Here is a 21,360-nt window from a genome sequence, read left to right on the forward strand (position 1 = left end):
TCGGATTTTAAAAATCGGGTTTGATTTTCAGAAAATATAAACTTTGATGATTTTTAAAAATTAATTTAAAGACCACGTGGCAAAACTAAAAATATATTTGGAGTCTACGTATTTTTCTGAGTTTTATGGAATTTTTTCAGAATTTTTGGACCTCGTTTTCGGTCCCGAGACAGAGTAAAAATTCAAAATTTTGTATTTCGAATCGAACCGGCCGAATCGAACAGGCCCGGATCGGACCGGTCGAATCGGACCGGCCATTTTCCTTCTTCCTTTTTCTTCTCCCGTGCGCGATGGCTCTCCCCTCTTCTCTCTCTCGTTTCTCTCTCCTCCCCTCCCCTGCCACCGCCGCGCCTCCTCCTCCGGCCGGGCCTCCCACTGTCCCGGCCACCTGGCAGCCTCCCGGCCGGGAAAACGCGCGCGATCTCCTTCCTCGCCTTGTTAGCTTCCCGGCCAAATCCGGCCGATCCGGCCACCGATTGGACCGGGTCTTGTGTCCAAAATCATCTACTCGGCGAGAGCTTTCCATAGACACCAAGAACGCCGAAATCCATTGAGCGGATTGTCCGATTTTTTGCTCGGGAAGATTTTAGCCCATTTCGACTTTTGGGCTAGATTTCTCGAAAACCGTGAATCCCACGAGAAAACCGAGGCCACCAGCACGCTCCATTCATCGAGAGCTTCGCAACGACATAAATTTCGAATTTTTCCGACACCGTTTTTTGGTGGGTCCCACGGAACTTCGCAGTGTATTTTCGACCATTAAATGAGCTTGAAAAATTCTGAAAAATTTATGTACTAACCCCCGTGTTATGGGCTTCGTGTAGGTATCCTCGATTCGTGGAAATTCGACAGTTGACCGGGTTTGCAAATTTCGGGCATGGACCGCTACGGAAAAGTCTCCGAATGACCGAGGTTTGGCTAGCCCCCATTGTCGACGTCCCGAGCGTTCGAAGTCGGAATCGGCAAAGGTAAACCCGAACCTTATTTTTTCGTAATTTTCTAGTGCTTAAATAGGATTAAAAATCCATAAAATATTCGTGGTAGCTTAGAAAATTACGATTCTTTTTGCAATAGCTTAGTAATATTACTAAGGACCGCGGGGCAAAGTTTTATAATTTTTAGAGCTTGTTTGGGCAGTTTTTGCAAAAATGATCAATAATAAGGACTAAATTGAAATTTTGCGTATTGTGATGGATGACTGATTTGATGGGCCCAGGAGGGGCTGTGTGATATGATTGAACTGTTGATATATGGATTGTGAATATAGAAGTGCGTTTTGAACCCTTTTTGCAGGTTGGGTAGGTCCTAGGTATAGGAGACTCACGGATTTTCGGCACGACTTAGGACGTAATTGGTCTTTTCTTTGTTTGTATTGAGTCAGATTGTATTAAATAAATGTAATATGATTGTCAGGTGAGCCGGGACAGCCTTCTTCCTCCGCCCAGCCGCCACAGTGATTGTCGTCAAGTCTGTGAGTAAAATATTAATTTTAATTGTAATTTCGATATTATTATATGTTCAGCATGCCCATGCATCACTTATATGCATATATTTATGTAGTTAAACTCTAGGCATGATTTATGTTGCATTCATAACTGTTGATGTGCCATGGATGTTGTTGTGGTAATTTGGAGCAGTGTGCGTGCGTTGGCGTGCGTGTGATGTGGTGTGGACTATGGATAGGACGGGGCAGTCACGGCTTGAGTAATTCGCTGGGACCCGATCCTTCGAGGGGTAGTCACGGCTTGAGTAATTCGCTGGGACCCTCGATTTGGTTATTAAGTGGAAGTCCGAGCTTGAGTAATTCGGCACGAGTTGGATTTAAGAGAGTCAGATAGGGGATCAGCTCCCATATATTATGATTGATACTACAGGGTGTGTGAGTGCTCAAAATTACCTTTTTGATGCTATGATGTGAATTTATTGCTGATGTTGCATTTCATTCCACAGGTTGCATGAGTTTTAGATAGTTATAGAGATTATGGTTAAAATTGATATTTTACTCTCTGAGTCGAACGCTCACTCCTGTTCAATATTTTTTTCAGGCTACAGGAGGATTTTATTTTGGTTAACCTGCTTTTCTCCCTCGCAGGTCAATTATTACTGTTTGTATAACCTTGTTAAATCTTAGAATTTCCGCATGTGTTAGAATTGTTATTTGATTTGGGTCTGTAAACTAAATTATTATTTTGGGACCTGTAAACTTAATATGCTATGCATGTTTGATGGATTGGATGAGGGAGCTGAGCTCCCATTTATTATTATGTTGATGAGTATGTGGAGGGTGAGCTGAGCTCCCCAATTGACTATATATTGTGTTTATAGGTCGGGTGAGTCAAAAACTCCCCGTTGGTAAGTCCATTTTATGGCCGGACTCTATCCGTTTGTTTTCTTGATATTGGGCCCAAATGGGCTTTAGAATTGGGTAAATGAACAGTTAAGGCTTACTACGGGCCTCGGGGGCTTTAGGCTGGCCCAGGTCCTAGTGCCGGTCCGGCCCATAGGTTGGGTCGTGACAAATGTGGTATCAGAGCTTAGGCTCCAGATTCTTAGGGAATGTTGTCTAAAGTGTTGGGAAAAGTCAAATAGGAGTCACATGCGGAAAAATAGGGTCCATATTCGTCTTGCATTGTCGTCTTTGCTTCTAGTTTCTGCTCCATATGTTATGTATAAATATGAGTCTATAGAGCTGTGTAATGAGCAGTTTTGAATTTTTGTGGGCTAATGCTACTGAATTTCAGGAAAAATGCGTAGAAGCAGGAGAGCTGCCACTGCACCAGAACCAGATGTGCCCGACGAGGTGTCGGCACAGGATGAGGCGCCTGCCCCGAGGAGGCGGGGTAGGAGGCCTAGAGCTGCTCAAGTAGAAGAGCAGCTACCCACAGTTCAGGAACAGTCTTTCATGGCACAGGGTCCCATGGACCCCATGGCAGCTACTCTAGCTGGGTTACAGAGGACCATTGATATGATGGCGCAGTATATGGTCCACCCTCCACAGCAGCAGCAGTCCACCGCACCAAGAGGGGAACCTTACAAACATATCATAAATTTCAAGAAGTTGGTGCCTGGTACCTATGATGTGTCAGACGATGCATATCGGTTTTTGGATTCTCGCATGTGCAGGAGCAGTCTGATTGGTGATAGGAGGCGATAGAGTGTGTGCAGCATGTCATGGGGCCTATGCCTAGACAATGGATGAATGACTACGTGTTACCCCGGATGGAGGGTTTGACATGGGCTCAGTTTGTAGAACTTTTCATCAATCGGTTTGTGCCAGAAAGCTTCAGAGATCAGAAACAGTGGGCCTTTGAGGCCCTAAGACAGAATGGCAGGTCTGTAGATGAATATGCTCTGCAATTCGGAATTGAGCAGATATACCCCTACACAGGTAGCTACGAAACTATGAAGGTGAAGAGATTCCTAAAGGGGCTTGACAGAGGTATGCGAACTGGCCATGATGTCGGATCGTCTTTTGATGTGGTGGTTGATCGAGCCGCAGATTGAGATTAGCTATCTCATGATGACAGTGGAAGAGCAAAGAAAACAGAGCGAGGGTTCCTCGTGTCCCTTCCATGGGTACTCGGACGGTGGTGGCTGTGGTAATTACAGAGGAAAGGGTAGGAGCAAGAGAAGTGGTTTTAGACACAGACCACGAGGATTCAGACCAGGGTACGGATCCAGCAGTGGTCACAGTTCGGGGTACAGCAGTTCTGGGTCTGGTTCAGGATCCTCTTTGGCACCGTGTGCACAGTGTGGAAGAGGACATTCAGGACCTTGTTTGATGGGGTCAGGAGTATGCTTCAGGTGTGGCCAACCAGGTCACTTTGCTAGGGAATGCCCCATGTTCAGCGAGCCACAGATGGGGTCACAGGGTTCTGTTGCAAATGTTCCTCGCCAGTTGTATCCGGGTACTTCCAACATGGCAGGCAGTCAGTTCAGTGGCCAACAGGGCCGAGGACAAGGGGGACGTGGATTTGGAGGCAGATCAGGAGGTAGAAGTCAGTATCAGGGTTCTGCCACTCAGGGTAGGGGTCAAGCTCGAGTTTTCACCCTGACCCACCAGGATGCTCAAGCTTCAAATGCAGTTGTGGCAGGTATTCTTCTGGTCTGTTCTTATGAGGCTCGTGTTTTGATAGATCCGGGTGCTACGCACTCATTTGTCTCCCCTGTGTTTGCCATGAGGTTGGGTAGAAACCCTACAACTTTAGAGTGCCCTTTGTCAGTAGCTACCCCACTTAGTGATAACATAGATGTAGATATGATTTTTCCGGGTAGCCCAGTAGTAGTGGATGGAAAGATCCTCCCAGCAGACTTGGTTCCTCTACCAATAATGGACTTTGATGTAATTTTGGGGATGGATTGGTTGGCAACTCACTATGCCACTTTAGACTGCAGGAACAAAAAGGTGTATTTCCACATACCTGGTGTGGAAGAATTTAGCTTTGATGGTGACAGGAGCGTAGCTCCATATAACTTGGTGTCAGCAATTAGTGCCAGAAAAATGTTGAGGCGTGGATGCCAAGGGTATTTGGCATTGGTGAGAGATACATCTGTAGGTGTCAGCATGGAAAATGTTCCTGTTGTCAGAGAATTCATGGATGTCTTCCCTGAGGAGCTTCCAGGGTTGCCACCAGGAAGGGAAATAGAGTTCTGCATTGATGTTATTCCGGGTACAAACCCCATATCGATGCCACCTTACAGGATGGCACCAGCAGAATTGAAAGAGCTGAAGGAGCAACTACAGGAGCTTTTGGACAAGGGTTTTATACGTCCGAGCACTTCACCCTGGGGTGCTCCTGTTCTATTTGTGAGAAAGAAGGATAGGTCATTAAGGTTATGTATCGACTACAGACAGCTGAACAAGGTCACAGTGAAGAACAAGTATCCACTTCCTCGGATCGATGATCTGTTTGATCAGCTCCAAGGAGCCAGATGGCTACCATCAGTTGAGAATCAGGAATGAGGACGTGTCCAAAACGACTTTCAGGACAAGATATGGTCATTATGAGTTCTTGGTGATGTCTTTTGGACTCACTAATGCACCAGCAGCCTTCATGGACTTGATGAACAGGGTGTTCAAGCCATTTTTGGACCGTTTTGTCATCGTATTCATAGATGACATTCTGGTATACTCTCGGACCGAGGAAGAACACGTGTGGCACTTGAGGATGGTGTTGCAGACGTTGAGGGAGCACCAGCTATATGCCAAATTTTCAAAATGTGAATTTTGGCTAGAAAGCATCTCATTCTTGGGACACGTGGTTTCTAGTGACGGCATTCAAGTGGATCCCAAGAAAATTGAAGTCAGAATCGATTAGCTTAGGCCTACAACAGTCACTGAGGTGCGAAGTTTTCTGGGTTTAGCTGGCTACTATAGGCGTTTTGTACAAGATTTCTCCAGGATAGCGGCTCCCCTAACTAAGTTGACCAGGAAGAATGTTCCATTCATTTGGACAGATGACTATGAGGTGAGTTTCCAGAAGCTTAAGGAGTGTCTAACCACTGCCCCTGTGTTGACACTACCTGTGAGTGGTGAAGGATACACCGTGTATTGTGACGCCTCCAGAGTTGGCCTAGGGTGTGTTTTGATGCAGAATGGAAAGGTAGTGGCTTATGCTTCAAGGCATTTGAAGAGGCATGAGCGAACTACCCCACCCATGATTTGGAAATGGCGGTGTAATCTTTGCGAAAATGCGGAGACACTACCTGTATGGCGAAGTGTGCGAGATATACACCGACCACAAGAGTTTAAAGTACATCTTCCAACAGAGGGACTTGAACTTGAGACAGAGGAGATGGATGGAGCTTCTGAAAGACTATGATTGCACCATCCAGTACCACCCTGGAAAGGCCAATGTTGTAGCAGATGCCTTGAGCAGAAAATCTTACAGCGATTTGGCGCACATTTCAGTAGAGAAGAGACCATTGATTCAGGAGGTACATGAGTTGATGGATCAAGGTTTAATCCTAGATCTTTCAGATGAGGGGGTATTGTTGGCTCACTTTTCAGTGAGGCCAGACTTGAGGGACAGAGTTAGAGTTTCCCAGCACAGAGACCAACAATTGATGAAAATTATAGAGAGAGTACAGCAAGGTGAAGGTGGTGAGTTTGGATTTGCCAATGATGGCGCCCTAGTGCAAGGTTCTAGGATATGTGTGCTCGATGTGGACAATCTCAGGAATGAAATCATGCGAGAGGCACACTACACACTGTACAGTGTCCACCCAGGTTCCACCAAGATGTACCATGATGTGAAGGATAGCTATTGGTGGAATGGCATGAAGAGAGACATAGCGGACTTTGTGTCCAAGTGCTTGACGTGTCAGAAGGTGAAGTTTGAACACCAGAGACCGTCAGGGAAGCTGCAAGAGCTCCCTATCCCAGAATGGAAGTGGGAAATGATCACTATGGATTTTGTGACTGGGTTGCCTCGTACCACGCGAGGATATGATTCCATATGGGTAATTGTAGACCGCTTGACCAAATCAGCTCATTTCTTACCTGTAAAGACTACATACTCTGTGGCACAGTATGCCCGGCTCTACATTCGAGAAATAGTCAGATTACATGGAGTTCCGGCTTTCATAATATCTGACAGAGGGCCCCAGTTCACTTCTCGGTTTTGGAGAAAGTTGCAGGAGGCACTTGGCACACAGTTGAACTTCAGTACGGCTTTCCACCCTCAGACGGACGGACAGTCCGAAAGGACAATCCAAACACTGGAAGACATGCTTCGCATGAGTGTCTTGGATTTTGGAGGTCAATGGGATGAGCAGCTAGCTTTGGTGGAGTTTGCCTACAACAACAGTTACCACTCCAGCATAGGGATGGCACCCTATGAGGCATTATATGGAAGAAAGTGTAGGTCTCCTCTGTGTTGGACAGAAATGGGGGAAGCAAAGGTGCATGATGTAGACCTGGTGCAGTACACTTCAGAGATGATTCCTTTAATCAGGAGCAAAACTTGACTTTCGGTAGGCGAGAAGAGTTATGCGGACCCAGACGGAGGGATGTGGAGTTTGCGATGGCGACTATGTTTTCTGAAGGTTTCTCTAATGAAGGGAGTCATGAGATTTGGAAAGAAGGGCAAGTTAGCACCTCGGTATATTGGACCTTTTGAGGTTACGGATAGAGTTGGAGCAGTTGCTTACCGGTTGGAGCTACCACCCAACCTTTCTCACGTTCATCCCGTGTTTCACATCTCCATGCTCAGGAAATACATTCCCGATCCTTCTCATGTCTTTATAGGATGTGATAGAGCTAAAAGAGAACTTGACATTTGAAGAGCAACCTGTAGCCATAGTGGACTACCAAGTAAGACAGCTAAGATCCAAACAGATCCCTATGGTTAAGGTTTTGTGGAGGAGTTAGTCAGTGGAAGAGTGCACTGAGTCGAGCGGGACATGCGTAGCACGTACCCTTATCTGTTCAATGTATAATCATGTGCTTTATTCTGCCTTGTATAAAAATTCGAGGACGAATTTTCTGTAAGGGGGGGAGAATGTAACACCCCGAAATTTTAATTTTTATGAGTATTTTGGTATTTTAATTTTATTTAAATTTTAGGAATTTTTTTTAAGATTTTTCGGATTTTAAAAATCGGGTTCGATTTTTCGAAAATATAAACTTTGATGATTTTTAAAAATTAATTTAAAGACCACGTGGCAAAACTAAAAATATATTTGGAGTCTACGTATTTTTCTGAGTTTTATGGAATTTTTTCTGAATTTTTGGACCTCGTTTTCGGTCCCGAGGCAGAGTAAAAATTCAAAATTTTATATTTCGAATCAAACCGGCCGAATCGAACCGGACCGGTCAAATCGGACCGGCCCTTTTCCTTCTTCCTTTTTCTTCTCCCGTGCGTGATGGCTCTCCCCTCTTCTCTCTCTCGTTTCTCTCTCCTCCCCTCCGGCCACCACCTCCCTGCGTCCTCCTCGTGCGCCTCCCGGTATCCCGGCCGGCGGCCGCCCGAGCCGGAAGCGCGCGATCTCCCTTCCTCGCGCGCGCGCCGTTTCGGCTTCCCCGGCCAAATCCGGCTGATCCGGCCACCGATTGGACCGGGTCTTGTGTCCAAAATCATCTACTCGGCGAGAGCTTTCCATAGACACCAAGAACGCCGAAATCCATCGAGCGGATTGTCCGATTTTTTGCTCGGGAAGATTTTAGCCCATTTCGACTTTTGGGCTAGATTTCTCGAAAACCGTGAATCCCACGAGAAAACCGAGGCCACCAGCACGCTCCATTTGTCGAGAGCTTCGCAACGACATAAATTTCGAATTTTTCATACACCGTTTTTCGGTGGGTCCCACGGAACTTCGCTGTGTATTTTCGACCATTAAATGAGCTTGGAAAATTCTGAAAAATTTATGTACTAACCCCCGTGTTATGGGCTTCGTGTAGGTATCCTCGATTCGCGAAAATTCGGCGATTGGCCAAGTTGCAAATTTGGGCGCACGGACGTTCTGGAAAAGTCTCCGAATTGGACCGAGGTTTTGGCTAGCCCCCCATTGTCAGATGTCCCGAGCGCGTTCCCGAAGTCGGAATCGGCAAAGGTAAACCCGAACCTTGTTTTTTCGTAATTTTCTAGTGCTTAAATAGGATTAAAAATCCATAAAATATTTGTGGTAGCTTAGAAAATTACGATTCTTTTTGCAATAGCTTAGTAATATTACTAAGGACCGCGGGGCAAAGTTTTATAATTTTTAGAGCTTGTTTGGGCAGTTTTTGCAAAAATGATCAATAATAAGGACTAAATTGAAATTTTGCGTATTGTGATGGATGACTGATTTGATGGGCCCAGGAGGGGCTGTGTGATATGATTGAACTGTTGATATATGGATTGTGAATATAGAAGTGCGTTTTGAACCCTTTTTGCAGGTTGGGTAGGTCCTAGGTATAGGGGAGACTCTGCCGGATTTTCGGCACGACTTAAGATGTAATTGGTCTTTTCTTTATTTGTATTGAGTCAGATTGTATTAAATAAATGTAATATGATTGTCAGGTGAGCCGAGACAGCCTTCTTCCTCCGCCCAGCCGCCACAGTGATTGTCGTCAAGTCTGTGAGTAAAATATTAATTTTAATTGTAATTTCGATATTATTATATGTTCAGCATGCCCATGCATCACTTATATGCATATATTTATGTAGTTAAACTCTAGGCACGATTTATGTTGCATTCATAACTGTTGATGTGCCATGGATGTTGTTGTGGTAATTTGGAGCAGTGTGCGTGCGTTGGCGTGCGTGTGATGTGGTGTGGACTATGGATAGGGCCAGGCGATCCACGGCTTGAGTAATTCGCTGGGACCCGATCCTTCGAGGGGTAGTCACGGCTTGAGTAATTCGCTGGGACCCTCGATTTGGTTATTAAGTGGAAGTCTGAGCTTGAGTAATTCGCTGGCACCAGGTTGGATTTAAGAGAGCTGTATAGGGGATCAGCTCCCATATATTATGATTGATACTACAGGGTATGTGAGTGCTCCAAATTACCTTTTTGATGCTATGATGTGAATTTATTGCTGATGTTGCATTTCATTCCACAGGTTGCATGAGTTTTAGATAGTTATAGAGATTATGGTTAAAATTGATATTTTACTCTCTGAGTCGAACGCTCACTCCTGTTCAATATTTTTTTCAGGCTACAGGAGGATTTTATTTTGGTTAACCTGCTTTTCTCCCTCGCAGGTCAATTATTACTGTTTGTATAAACTTGTTAAATCTTAGAATTTCCGCATGTGTTAGAATTGTTATTTGATTTGGGTCTGTAAACTAAATTATTATTTTGGGACACAGAACTTAATATGCTATGCATGTTTGATGGATTGGATGAGGGAGCTGAGCTCCCATTTATTATTATGTTGATGAGTATGTGGAGGGTGAGCTGAGCTCCCCAATTGACTATATATTGTGTTTACAGGTCGGGTGAGTCAAAAACTCCCCGTTGGTAAGTCCATTTTATGGTCGGACTCTGTCCGTTTGTTTTCTTGATATTGGGCCCAAATGGGCTTTAGAATTGGGTAAATGAACAGTTAAGACTTACTACGGGCCTCGGGGGCTTTAGGCTGGCCCAGGTCCTAGTGCCGGTCCGGCCCATAGGTTGGGTCGTGACACATTTTATTATTTATCTTTCTCTTACTTATGTGAGATAAAAAAAAGTAATTTAGTCAAATTAAAAAATATTTTTATTATAATTTAGATAATTTAATTAATTTCTTAATTATAATGTAAATTAAATTACAAATAAAAGTGAACGAAGGGAGAGTACTAAAAAAAAAGGTTGAATTAAAAGTTATAATTTTATGTGCAAATCCATGCATTTGAAATTCGGAAAATTTATAGATATATGCAATGCATCGGTCATTGGAAATTTGGACATATTTATGATGTCATTAATTGCTACATCCATGCATTGGAAATTTGGATTTTAGAAAGTCTACACAAAAAATAATTGAAGAAATACATGCACTATATAAAATGAATAAATGATGATACCATTTCTACTTCTTTATTTCACTCTTAATTTTGTCCTTATCATTCCTTTTTTTTTTTCTATTATTTTTAATATTCAATTCATTTTTTTTATTAAAAAATAATTTTATATTTACTACATTTGTTTATTTTTATTTATTATATTTAAATTTTTATTTTATATAAAATTATTTATTACATTTAAAAAATAAAATAATATTAATTATTTTTTTATTTTTATTTAATTTAGTTAATTATTAATATATTTTTATAAAAATAAACTTATCCCAAAATTTAGATATGACAGATGAAAATGAAGCAAGGTAGTATTTCATTCTAAAAAATATAAATATTTGCAATAATAATTTTTAAATACTAAAAATGGGTTCAATTCCAAAAACAAAAAGAAGAATGGTGAGCCCATAGTTTTGGCCCAAATTTAATTTGGCAAGGGCACAAATGTACAAAATCAAAGACTCAGGCTTTATCGGTATCGGTTCCTCAACGCCTTGTAAAAAGAAACAGAGATAAAACAACACCAATAGAGAAAGGACTCGATCTACTCCATTACCGGCTCGATCATCTCCGGCAACGAAGGGGTTGTTTTTTTTCCAGATACGATTATCTCGGATTGAGGTTATTCAATTTTGAATTTTGGTTTTGTTTGCTTCTCACTGTAATTCTTATCGGGTGCTCTTATTGTGTGCTTAGTGTCTCCCATTATCCCCTTTTTCCCCTGTGGTCTTAGCTAATGTTTTGTTTCAATTTTTCCTTCTTTTCTGCTCACTGAATGCCTTTTTTTCTATCAGTAATGCATAAAATTGTTTTGTCTTAGCTTAACTGCTACCTAGCCTGAACCTGACCCTTTTCATTGAACGGGCTCAAAATTGATTCCTAATTCTGGCACCTAAACTGGAATCGGGTAGCTTAGCTTAGTTGGTTCAATCTGGAATTTACTTTGTTGTCTATACATCTGTTTGTGTTGTTGGCGCCCTTTTTTTTTTTTTTTTTTTTGGGGCGTGGGTTTCCGGTTTGGGTGGCTTGGATTGCGTTCGTTTTGGATTTAGTAACTTTTGAACTTGCATCCTCAATTTTCTTTAGCTTTTTTTTTTTTTTTTTTTTAATTTAGTTAATAGGATGATTTCTGGTAGATTCCATTCCATCAATACACCTGCTTAATGAATTGATATGGATTTGCCTTTTCTTTTTTGTAATTTTAGCCCAGGAATTGGCTTTTGATATTGTTATATGTTAACATTACTTCATTTTGGTTTTGAATACATTTTAATTTTATCAGATATTGATACATGCCAATACAGAGCTTAGTTGGATGATAATGGCTACTCCAGCATCTGTGAAACAAAGAGCCTGTGATTTTGATGATGATGATGATGATGGGCCCATAGTTTTTAAAAGGGGTAGCAACTCAACTTCTAAGCAAAATCAATTTAACACAGAAATAAAGAAACCCCTATCATCATCACAGAACTCCAATTGTCAAAGCTTAAATGTCCAGAAGGGTAAAAACACTGTTCCGTCTTCCAAGGCATCACCAGTGAAATCTCCAATAGGAAGTCCTAAAGCATCAACTTCTTCTGCAACAGCATCTCCAATGAAGTCACCGGTGGCAAATTCAAAAGCATCAAGTTATTTAGATGAACACTTGAAACAGGCATCTAAACATAGTGCATCTAATGTTGTTGTGGAGGATATCAAGTCTGTTAAACGTGAAACTAAATCAAATAGTGCTGAAGATGATTCTGAGGATGATTTACCATTGAGTTCTAGAATTAAGGGAACCAATAGAAATGCACCTAATTTTGTCAAAGATGAAGATTCAGATGATGATAACACCCCTTTATCCAAGAAGTACATAACAAAGGCCAATGAAGGGACATCAGGTAGTAAGCCCAACAATTTTAGTTTGAAGAAACCTTTGGCTTTGAAAATTCAAGAGAATGGTTCCACTGTAAAGGACAAGCAACAGAAAACGTCTCAGATGCCAACTAAGAGACCTATAGATAAGGCTAATTCATCAGATCAGTCTTCTTCTAAAAGGCCTAAGCTTTCTGATGTATCTACAACAACAAAAGTTAAGCAAGTGACAGTCAAAGCAGAACAGAAGGTAGATGATGATAAATGTGACAATGTTGTTCTTAGTCAGAAAAAGAAGATAGGCTCCTCAGATAATAAATTATCATCTTCCAAGCAAAAAGCAACAAAAGTTGCTTCTTCGTCATCCGAGAAGAAAAATAAGAAGAACAAGAAACAAATTAAAAATGCAAAATATTCGAAGTCAACAAAAATGCAACCTAGCTCCACTGATGGGCAGAAAAAATGGACTACCTTGGTTCACAATGGTGTCATTTTTCCGCCTCCATACCAGCCTCACGGCATTAAGATTCTCTACAAGGGGCGGCCAGTTGGTTTGACTCCTGAGCAAGAGGAGGTCTCTCTTTCCCCTTATATATTAGAGTGTCATTTGCATGTTTGGATGGCCTTCATTGGTTTATTTCTGCATCAGCCGCTTTAATTTATCAAATCTTTCCTTCATATTTGGTGAAAGCTATTTGTTTTTACTTTGATTTTGCCAATCTGCAGGTTGCAACAATGTTTGCAGTGATGAAAGATACAGACTACATGCAAAAAGGAAAATTTCTTGAGAACTTCTGGTCTGATTGGCGAAAATTATTGGGGAAGAGCCATGTAATACAGAAATTGGAGGACTGTGATTTCACCCCAATATACGAATGGCATCAGTGGGAGAAGGAGAAGAAAAAACAAATGAGTACAGAAGTATGTTGCTGTACAAATGGCACTCTTTAGAATTGACATTCAAGACATGATAAATTTTGTCAGTGAGCTAAGACTCTCATTACACTCACCAGGGAACTTGATTAGCCATTCTTGGTGTATGCTGTCATTTTTGTTATGGCAACAATGAATTTCTCCAGCCTCAATCTGTATTCTTTAAGCCAGTCATTCTATGTTTAAGTATCTCCCAGAACTGTACAATTTTTGGCTGTTATTACTTTAGTATTGAAAAATCAATATGTTTGTTTCTGTCTTGTTCTATCAGAGAATCTTTCAGATTATATATCTTTGATAATCAATATTACCGTTCATGTAGGAGAAGAAGGCCTCGAAAGAAGAGAAGTTGAAGCAAGAGGAGAAGTACATGTGGGCTATTGTCAATGGTGTCAAAGAGAAGGTGAAGTACTTGTAAAGGAACACTGTTTCTACATTTATGTGTGTGTGTGTGTGTGTGAGAGAGAGAGAGAGAGAGAGAGAGAGAGAGAGAGAGAGAGAGAGAGTAAGAGTGTGTTTTGTGGTCAGATATGTTAAATTTGGAGAGAGTATTTGTCAAATTATAATTTAATTCATTTTAATTTAAATTTATATAAATGATTAGATTATTTTACATATCAAAATGACTAGCAAAGTCAATATTGCAATCCAATCACTTATATTTACTCTTTCATTCTAATATTTTCCCCGATGTGGGATTTATAATCTTAACACTCCCTCCTTAAGTGCAACCACATAGTTATCACTTGACAATTAGTTTGTATTTTTAACCCAATACGAGCTCAATTATACAGTTTTATGGGTGGCTGAAATCCACAACCTAATTCTGGCTCTGATACTATGTTACATTTGGAGAGTATTAGTCAAATTACAAAATTAATTCATTTTAATTTCGGCATATATAAGTGATTAGATTATTTTATACATCAAAATGACTAGCCAAATCAATGTTACAATCTAACCACTTATATTTACCCTTTCATTTTTATACTTTCTCGATATGGGATTTATAATCCGAACAAGATATCCTAGGAAGTTATGGTTTTCATTGTGAAGATTTTTGTTTCTTCATGCATTTCTTTCCGTTCTTAGATTCCATTTCATTTCTAATGCTTGTCTGAATCCCAGGTTGGAAACTTCAGAGTTGAACCACCTGGGCTGTTTCGAGGCCGGGGAGAGCATCCAAAGGTTATAGTGACATCTTCCTTGCCAACAGCAATAATATAGAGCTTTTTGCAATATTTTATTTGAGATGTGGTGGCTTTAACTGAATTTATACTAGTTTGTGAGTACAGTTTTTCAAGAAAAAAAGTTTGAATTGCTTATTAATTGTTGATGCTTATCAGATGGGAATGCTGAAAAAGCGCATCCGTCCAAGTGATATCACCATAAATATTGGAAAGGATTCCCCAATCCCTGAATGCCCTATTCCTGGTGAAAGGTGTTGTTTCATTTTCTTTCACCCAAATACTGACGCAGACTCTATTTTTAACATGTGCTGAAATTACAATTCTTTGTGTGAACTGAATTTCTGGAGTCTTTACATTGCAGTTGGAAAGAAGTGAAGCATGATAATACTGTTACATGGTTGGCTTTCTGGAATGATCCAATCAATCCGAAAGAATTCAAGTATGTTTTCTTGGCAGCCAGCAGTTCCTTGAAGGGGCAAAGTGACAAGGAGAAATATGAGAAGGCAAGAAAGTTGAAGGTAGTAACCTACAAGCTTCTGGTAGTTACTGTTTGCATAAAGTTAAGTTGGCTGTTCAACAATGAGCTGTGCTTGAGTGCAGGACTACATACACAACATCAGAGCAGCTTACCAAAAGGATTTTAAGAGTAAAGATATTGCAAAGAAGCAAATAGCAGTTGCTACCTATCTTATTGATAAGCTAGCTCTTAGGGCGGGTAATGAGAAGGTATAACATGTTCGATCTTGTTTGACATATGTTTGTTTCTTTCTTTTAATAATTTCTTCTAGCCTTTGCTCTCTTTTTCTAATAATTATGGTGCATTTTGTGGCATAAACTAAATCCCTAGAGATTATTTTAATTTTGGATGAAAAATGGTGTTCATTGTACTGAGTGAATTTTTGTGCCTTTTCATCATTGTTTTATCTTTCATTTGTAGGAGATTTGATTTTAGTTAGGACATCCAATACTTTTAGAAACATCATAAACTTGATGGACAAAAAATCTGGTATTGTATTAGGGCATTGGGTGTCAATATGGTCCTACAAAAAGATAAGTGACGAAAAATAGATTGAGACCACATTGTTATGGATGGGCTTTCATTGTTTTAAGTTGATCTGGGCTCTGTTTGTTTTTCAAAAATACATATGATTTTGCTTGTACATATTTTGGTGTTTGTGACACCTAGGAGAATGGGGAAAAACTGTTTTCTTGGTCAAAGACTTCTAATTCTCAAAATGGGAAGTCATTTTTTATCACAAATTTATAAGAAGGGAATGAACTTATGTAGTAATTGCATAGGCATGCAATAACCACTGGTCATTGCTGATTATCTTTGCTCATCTCACATTTCATGTGGCTTCTGCCAGGCGCTAGTGACAACCACCATTGATCTTTATTTTTATTTTTTCCCCTTGGGTGTACTTGTTTCTTATTCAACAATAAGTAGAAAAATATAGTCCTTATAGGTCCAAATATTTTCATTCTGTCTTATTGAGAGAATTAATTTTCCAATGTGCTCCAAGTGCTATGAAATAGTTTCCAACTGCTTTATGGTATTTCAACCAAACAAATAGAGAAAGTGTTATTTTTTAAAAGAAATATTGTCAATTTTTTTCATGAAACAAATGAAGACCTTATCAAGTATCACATTCTGCGGGACATCACAAGCTATTGTTGCTGCCTAATATTTCAATTCCTTTTTTGTCTTCTTATAGTTGTGGTACTTTTAACTTGAGTTGGACACAAGGGTCTTTTTGGGTTTCTGTTGTGATATCTTTTTTTTTTGGCTCTTTTATCAATAATTCAATATATAACCATTGTAGGATAATTGAAACCTTATGAGCGAGGTTGAGAAACTCTCAATTCCAGGCAACTGATTCAGAAATTTTCATCTTCTGGGATAATAGAGACCTGTTAAATATTTTGTATGACTAATAGGTGGTCATCTGTAAATACTTTTGTGTTCTACATTATTCTTAGGACTTGCCAAATTATCATAAAGCATGTTTGCTTTGGTTAGTTGTGGGTTTTGATATTATTAGGTTACCTTTCAAGCTGTCTAAAATATTTTCAGTGGCATTTAGCTTTACAAACTGTATGCATTTTCAGTTAATACATATTCATGTTTTCCTCATCCATTGGTTGGACTTGTACAGGATGATGATGAAGCCGATACTGTTGGTTGTTGTACGTTAAAAGTAGCAAATGTAGAGTGTATTCCTGGAAGTTTTAATTTGAAGGTAGGATGGGTTTATGTCTCTGGAAGAACTATCATTGCTTTTTATTTGATAAATGAAAATTCGTTTAGAAGATTTTGATGTACCTTGGTTCAACTAAAATTTAAATGGATTATTTTGTTGATTTTTGATCCTTCGCAATGGCTATTAGTAATTGTACAATTTCTATATACAAATGTATAAAAACTTTCCAGTCAAGTATTAGTCTAAATACTTCTGCTTTTGTTTTATTGCTTAGTTCGACTTCCTTGGTAAAGATTCAATTCGATATGAAAACACGGTTGAGGTTAAGCCTGAGGTATATGACGCAATTGGAACTTTCCAAAAGGGTGAGTAAATGGTCCCAATGTTAGGTTTCATTTGTTTAACGGTTGGGCCTGATGGACTTGTTCTCAATTCATCCCAGGGAAAAGGCAAACTGATGATCTTTTTGACAAGCTGGATACAACTAAACTGAATGCTCACCTGAAGGAACTCATGCCTGGCCTTACAGCAAAAGTTTTTCGTACATATAATGCTTCAATCACATTGGATGAAAAGGTGAATTTGCAAAATGGGGCCTGCTATCATGTTTCGTATTTTTTGTTGTATTTAATGGGCCATGGTCAAGTATGTGAGACAGATTATTCCAAGTGGTTGTGGTGGTCATAATGAGACTTAATAAAGTGAATCCAAAATTTCATTTGCTGAGTTTATATGGTGATAACTGAAAAGAATATGCTCATGTTTGGTGATGTATGCTGTTTGGCATAAAAAAGTGAGGTCATGATTGTTATGTGAGATAAGTATATGGCTTAATTTTATCCTTCTGAACTTTACAAACCTGATAAAAGAAATTTTAGGATTTCACTGCTTTATGCTTTCTTTTTTTGTTGGTTTTGGTCCATCTTGAGGCTATTTTCATTCTATTGACAGTTGTACGAGGAAACTGAAGATGGGGATGTCACCGAAAAAGTTGTTATCTATCAACAAGCAAACAAAGAGGTAAGGCCAGCTTCGCCAACAGCCTTCATGATAGGTGGTGATCCTTTTTTTTTTAATGACTTTTAATGCATGAAGTTTGTTTCACTTGTTGCAGGTTGCAATCATTTGTAATCACCAGCGTACTATCTCAAAATCTCATGGTGCGCAAATGTCAAGGTTGACTGAGAAAATTGAGGAACTTAAGGTAATAAATATTTATAATACCGTTTTTATCACTATTGAGGGATGCAGTGATTTTGTAACTTAGACATTGGATCTTTGTTGGTGCACATGGATGCAAGGAATTCTCTGGGTTCAAAATCTCACTCTTTCTTTTCATTTGTCTTTGCACACCTTCTTGTGTTTATTTATGTTCCTTGGCTAATCCTTTCATTGGCTTTGTATTTACTCTATGCTCCTACTCATCCTGGGACCTTTATGAAATTTGAATTTGATCTGAAGAATTCTCTCCCTCTTTCTTTTCATATCTTTTTGCGCACCTGCTCATGTGTGTATTTATGTTCATTGGCCTTGTATTTATCCTATGCTCCTACAAATCCTGGGACCTTTATGAATTTGATCTGAAGAGCTTTTGGTGTTCATGAAGTTCATGCTTTGAGTTAATGTTTGTTCTTGCAGGCCGCTCTAAAAGAGCTGAAAATTGATTTGGATAGGGCCAAGAAGGGGAAGCCTCCATTAAAGGATGCAGCTGGAAAGCGAAAGAGGAACCTCACTCCCGAAGCGTAATATAATTTGAGCCTTTTGTTGAAGTATTTTATGCACCTTTGTTTTTATATGTTTTTTCACTGGTTTGCTAATTGATACAGCATAGAGAAAAAGATAGCATCAACCAATCAGAAGATTGAGAAAATGGAATTGGCTATGAAGACCAAAGAGGATCTGAAAACCGTGGCTTTAGGGACGTCCAAGATCAATTACCTTGATCCTAGGATCACAGTAGCATGGTGCAAGCGACATGAAGTTCCAATTGAAAAGGTGCACTACTTTTGCAACCTTTTCTGGGGAACATTACTAGCAATTATGGTTCCATTGCTGCTGGCTGCAAGTAAATTCTTAAATTGCTTAATTTCTAACTAGAGCGGGATGATGCTAACTGCCTGTTTCCGTTTTTGCAGATATTCAACAAATCTCTTCTGGCAAAATTTGCATGGGCAATGGATGTGGATCCCCAATTCAGATTCTGATCTTGGCAAGTGGAGGACAAGTGAAGTAATGTCTCCATGTCTGGCCCCGCCCCCCCCCCCCCCCCCCCCCAAAAAAAAAAAAAAAAGAGCCTAAAAATAGTTCATAAAGAAAGAGTACAATTCCTCTTCTTTTTATCTTCCTCTTTACAGTTTATTTTAGCATTTTTTCTTCTGTTCAAGCGGAAAATTAATATTGTATGTTCAATCTAATCTAATCATGGGCCGATTTGCCCTCTTATTATACTGTCTCTCTTTTAAATGATTCAACGATGGTAAAAAGTTGCAAAGAGAATTGTTTTCTTCGACTTTGAGATACCTTGAGCTAACAATATAATCATCAAAAATACATTGAATTAATCAGACAAGTAATTTTTGCTAGTTTTCCTTGTGTTCTTCTCAAGCTATCAAATTTCAGATGGTCGGAGAAGTTGCAATGTGTCAGGAAGAAGAGTGAAGGTCGGTTGAATGTGCCGACTTGTGTACTTGTTGAATTCATGAATATGGTAGAAGGAATTTAGAATGCGTTTCGCAGATTAAATTAGTTGAATGAGGTATCGTATTTCAAGAATGAAGTTTTTTTTGATGCCTGGAATATATATATATATATATATATATATATATATATATATTAGATCGCTGGAAACAATACTAATTAATTAAAGGCGCATATGAATTAATTCTTCGTTTCTATGACATCAAATTAAGGTGCATCACATAATCATTAGGCCACTATGGCTTGGAGCCAAGCGCCTCTTATTCACTTACAAAATTTCGTAGGCTATATATTAATATCTATGTTGCTTTAACAAGTGCCCTTAAGTAGAGCCATTTTCATTTAATTTCCAGCCATTATTTGATCACCACCATTCTTCCAATACTGTCCATGTCCATGGTCATTACCTTGTCTGTGATCATCTCCATATCAATATTGTCCATACCCTTATCCGTGCCCATGCTCGTGCTCATGTTCATTGCCATGGAAGTGATTCAAATTTACTTGTACCTTTTCCTGTAAAGAAAAATGAATAAATCAATTCAATCACATATTGCTCTACGAATAGCTATAAATACTAATTAATAAACCGTAATATAAACAAATTTATAGCGATACGAACAAGGGTTGAACTCAGAATTTATCTTTAAAGGTTAAAAATAAATACTAAAAAGAAAAACTAAATGAAGGTTCGTTTATTTTGTGGATGTTTTCTGGAAATTATTTTCTAAGACAATGTGAAATTATTTAGTCTGTATTTATGTCATGCATATATAAATATATTTTCACATTTTAATAAAATTATTAATATTAAAAAAATGACTTATTCTTTTATAAAGAGGAAGTCATCTTTTTTTAAGAATTGCTTACTTTTTCTCGTTGATTAAGAAAATATTTTCATTGACCTAATTCCTAAGTGCTCCAAATATTAGAAAATGCATTCACAAAGCTAAAATCTTAATTGAAAAAAATATAAGATTTAAAATAAATATATAAAAATATTAAAAGATCAAAATTAAATAATATAATAAATAAGATTGAAAATTTACATAAAAGGGTAGAGCTGGAACAAAAATAAAAATATTAAAGGAGCAAATAATAATTTTTTTAAAAAATATATTAAAATTTATAAATAAAATTTTAATTTTCAAATTTAAAGAGCTAATATTGTTTAAAAAAAAATTAAAATTTATGAATAAAATTTAAATTTTAAAGACTTTCGAGTTGGCTGCAGCCCAAGGCATAGAATAGTTTCGCCCCTAAATCTGAACACAGGCTGCTTAATTAATAACAGCAATGGAAAAAAAAAAATTGATTAACATCGCAATTTGCAAACCCATGTTGGGCTAAAAACTTACGGGTTTGAATTCCCTCGTCAACAAGCTCACGAGCAGAGGCCTTGGAGTTGGACGAGATGATAAGAAGAACAACAGCCATGGCAAGGAAAGTGTTTGAGCAGGCCATTTTCCTTAGCAACACAAACACAAAGAGGAAGATTTTGGGTTGAGTGCTTGATGAACAAGTAAAGCTTCAGGCTCCTCTATATACTATTTTTGAAAGAGATTTTAAGATATATTTAGAATCATACAAGGGAGCACAATATATATATATATATACATTCTAATATAAAGGAAATATTTTTGTTATGGGTTGTTCAAAAAGAAGTTATCTCAAAGTAAAATTTTAGAAAATTAACAAGTAATTGGACTCGTGGAGTGGAATTGATCTTAAATAAATTTTATGTACAAAATCAGGGGTTTAAATTCTAGAGTCATTATTGTTGGGAGAAGTTGGGAGAATTTTATCTAAATATCACTTTAAACTTAGAGCGAAAAATTATGTACTTAAAATTAAAATCAAAAGGCAAAGTTCTTTCATAGTTATGAAAAATCCCTCAATTTTATGAATTTTATTTTATTTTTCTTTCATATTTTGTTTAATTAAGTCTTTTTTATTTTTACTTTATAGAATTAATCTAATAGAGGAACAATGATG

The 21,360-nt window shown here is 38.7% G+C and overlaps 1 protein-coding gene and 1 long non-coding RNA gene across 3 annotated transcripts; both read left to right on the forward strand.

Moving 5' to 3' along the window:
* Window positions 1-1,329: 1,329 nt before the first annotated feature.
* Window positions 1,330-2,309, forward strand: LOC131179528 (uncharacterized). The gene is made up of 2 exons (XR_009148428.1): window positions 1,330-1,471; window positions 2,046-2,309. It is a non-coding gene; the product is annotated as an uncharacterized LOC131179528 (long non-coding RNA).
* Window positions 2,310-10,937: 8,628 nt separating this feature from the next.
* On the forward strand, window positions 10,938-19,113 carry LOC110669983 (DNA topoisomerase 1 beta). Of its 2 annotated transcripts, none has more exons than XM_058145328.1 (16): window positions 10,938-11,105; window positions 11,767-12,918; window positions 13,071-13,265; window positions 13,600-13,680; window positions 14,406-14,465; window positions 14,624-14,718; window positions 14,829-14,985; window positions 15,068-15,193; window positions 16,624-16,707; window positions 16,943-17,033; window positions 17,111-17,244; window positions 17,620-17,688; window positions 17,783-17,872; window positions 18,307-18,410; window positions 18,495-18,663; window positions 18,804-19,113. In XM_058145328.1, the coding sequence occupies exons 2-16, from the start codon at window positions 11,800-11,802 to the stop codon at window positions 18,870-18,872; spliced, it is 2,643 nt and encodes an 880-aa protein (XP_058001311.1). In that variant the 5' UTR covers window positions 10,938-11,105; window positions 11,767-11,799; the 3' UTR covers window positions 18,873-19,113. The 2 variants fall into 2 exon arrangements, with proteins under 2 accessions (XP_058001311.1, XP_021687580.2); XM_021831888.2 differs by having other exon boundaries at window positions 10,950-11,105; window positions 11,789-12,918.
* Window positions 19,114-21,360: the final 2,247 nt, after the last annotated feature.

The sequence above is a fragment of the Hevea brasiliensis genome, chromosome 4 (assembly GCF_030052815.1).
Source record: "Hevea brasiliensis isolate MT/VB/25A 57/8 chromosome 4, ASM3005281v1, whole genome shotgun sequence".
In the NCBI taxonomy this organism is placed as follows: domain Eukaryota; kingdom Viridiplantae; phylum Streptophyta; class Magnoliopsida; order Malpighiales; family Euphorbiaceae; genus Hevea; species Hevea brasiliensis.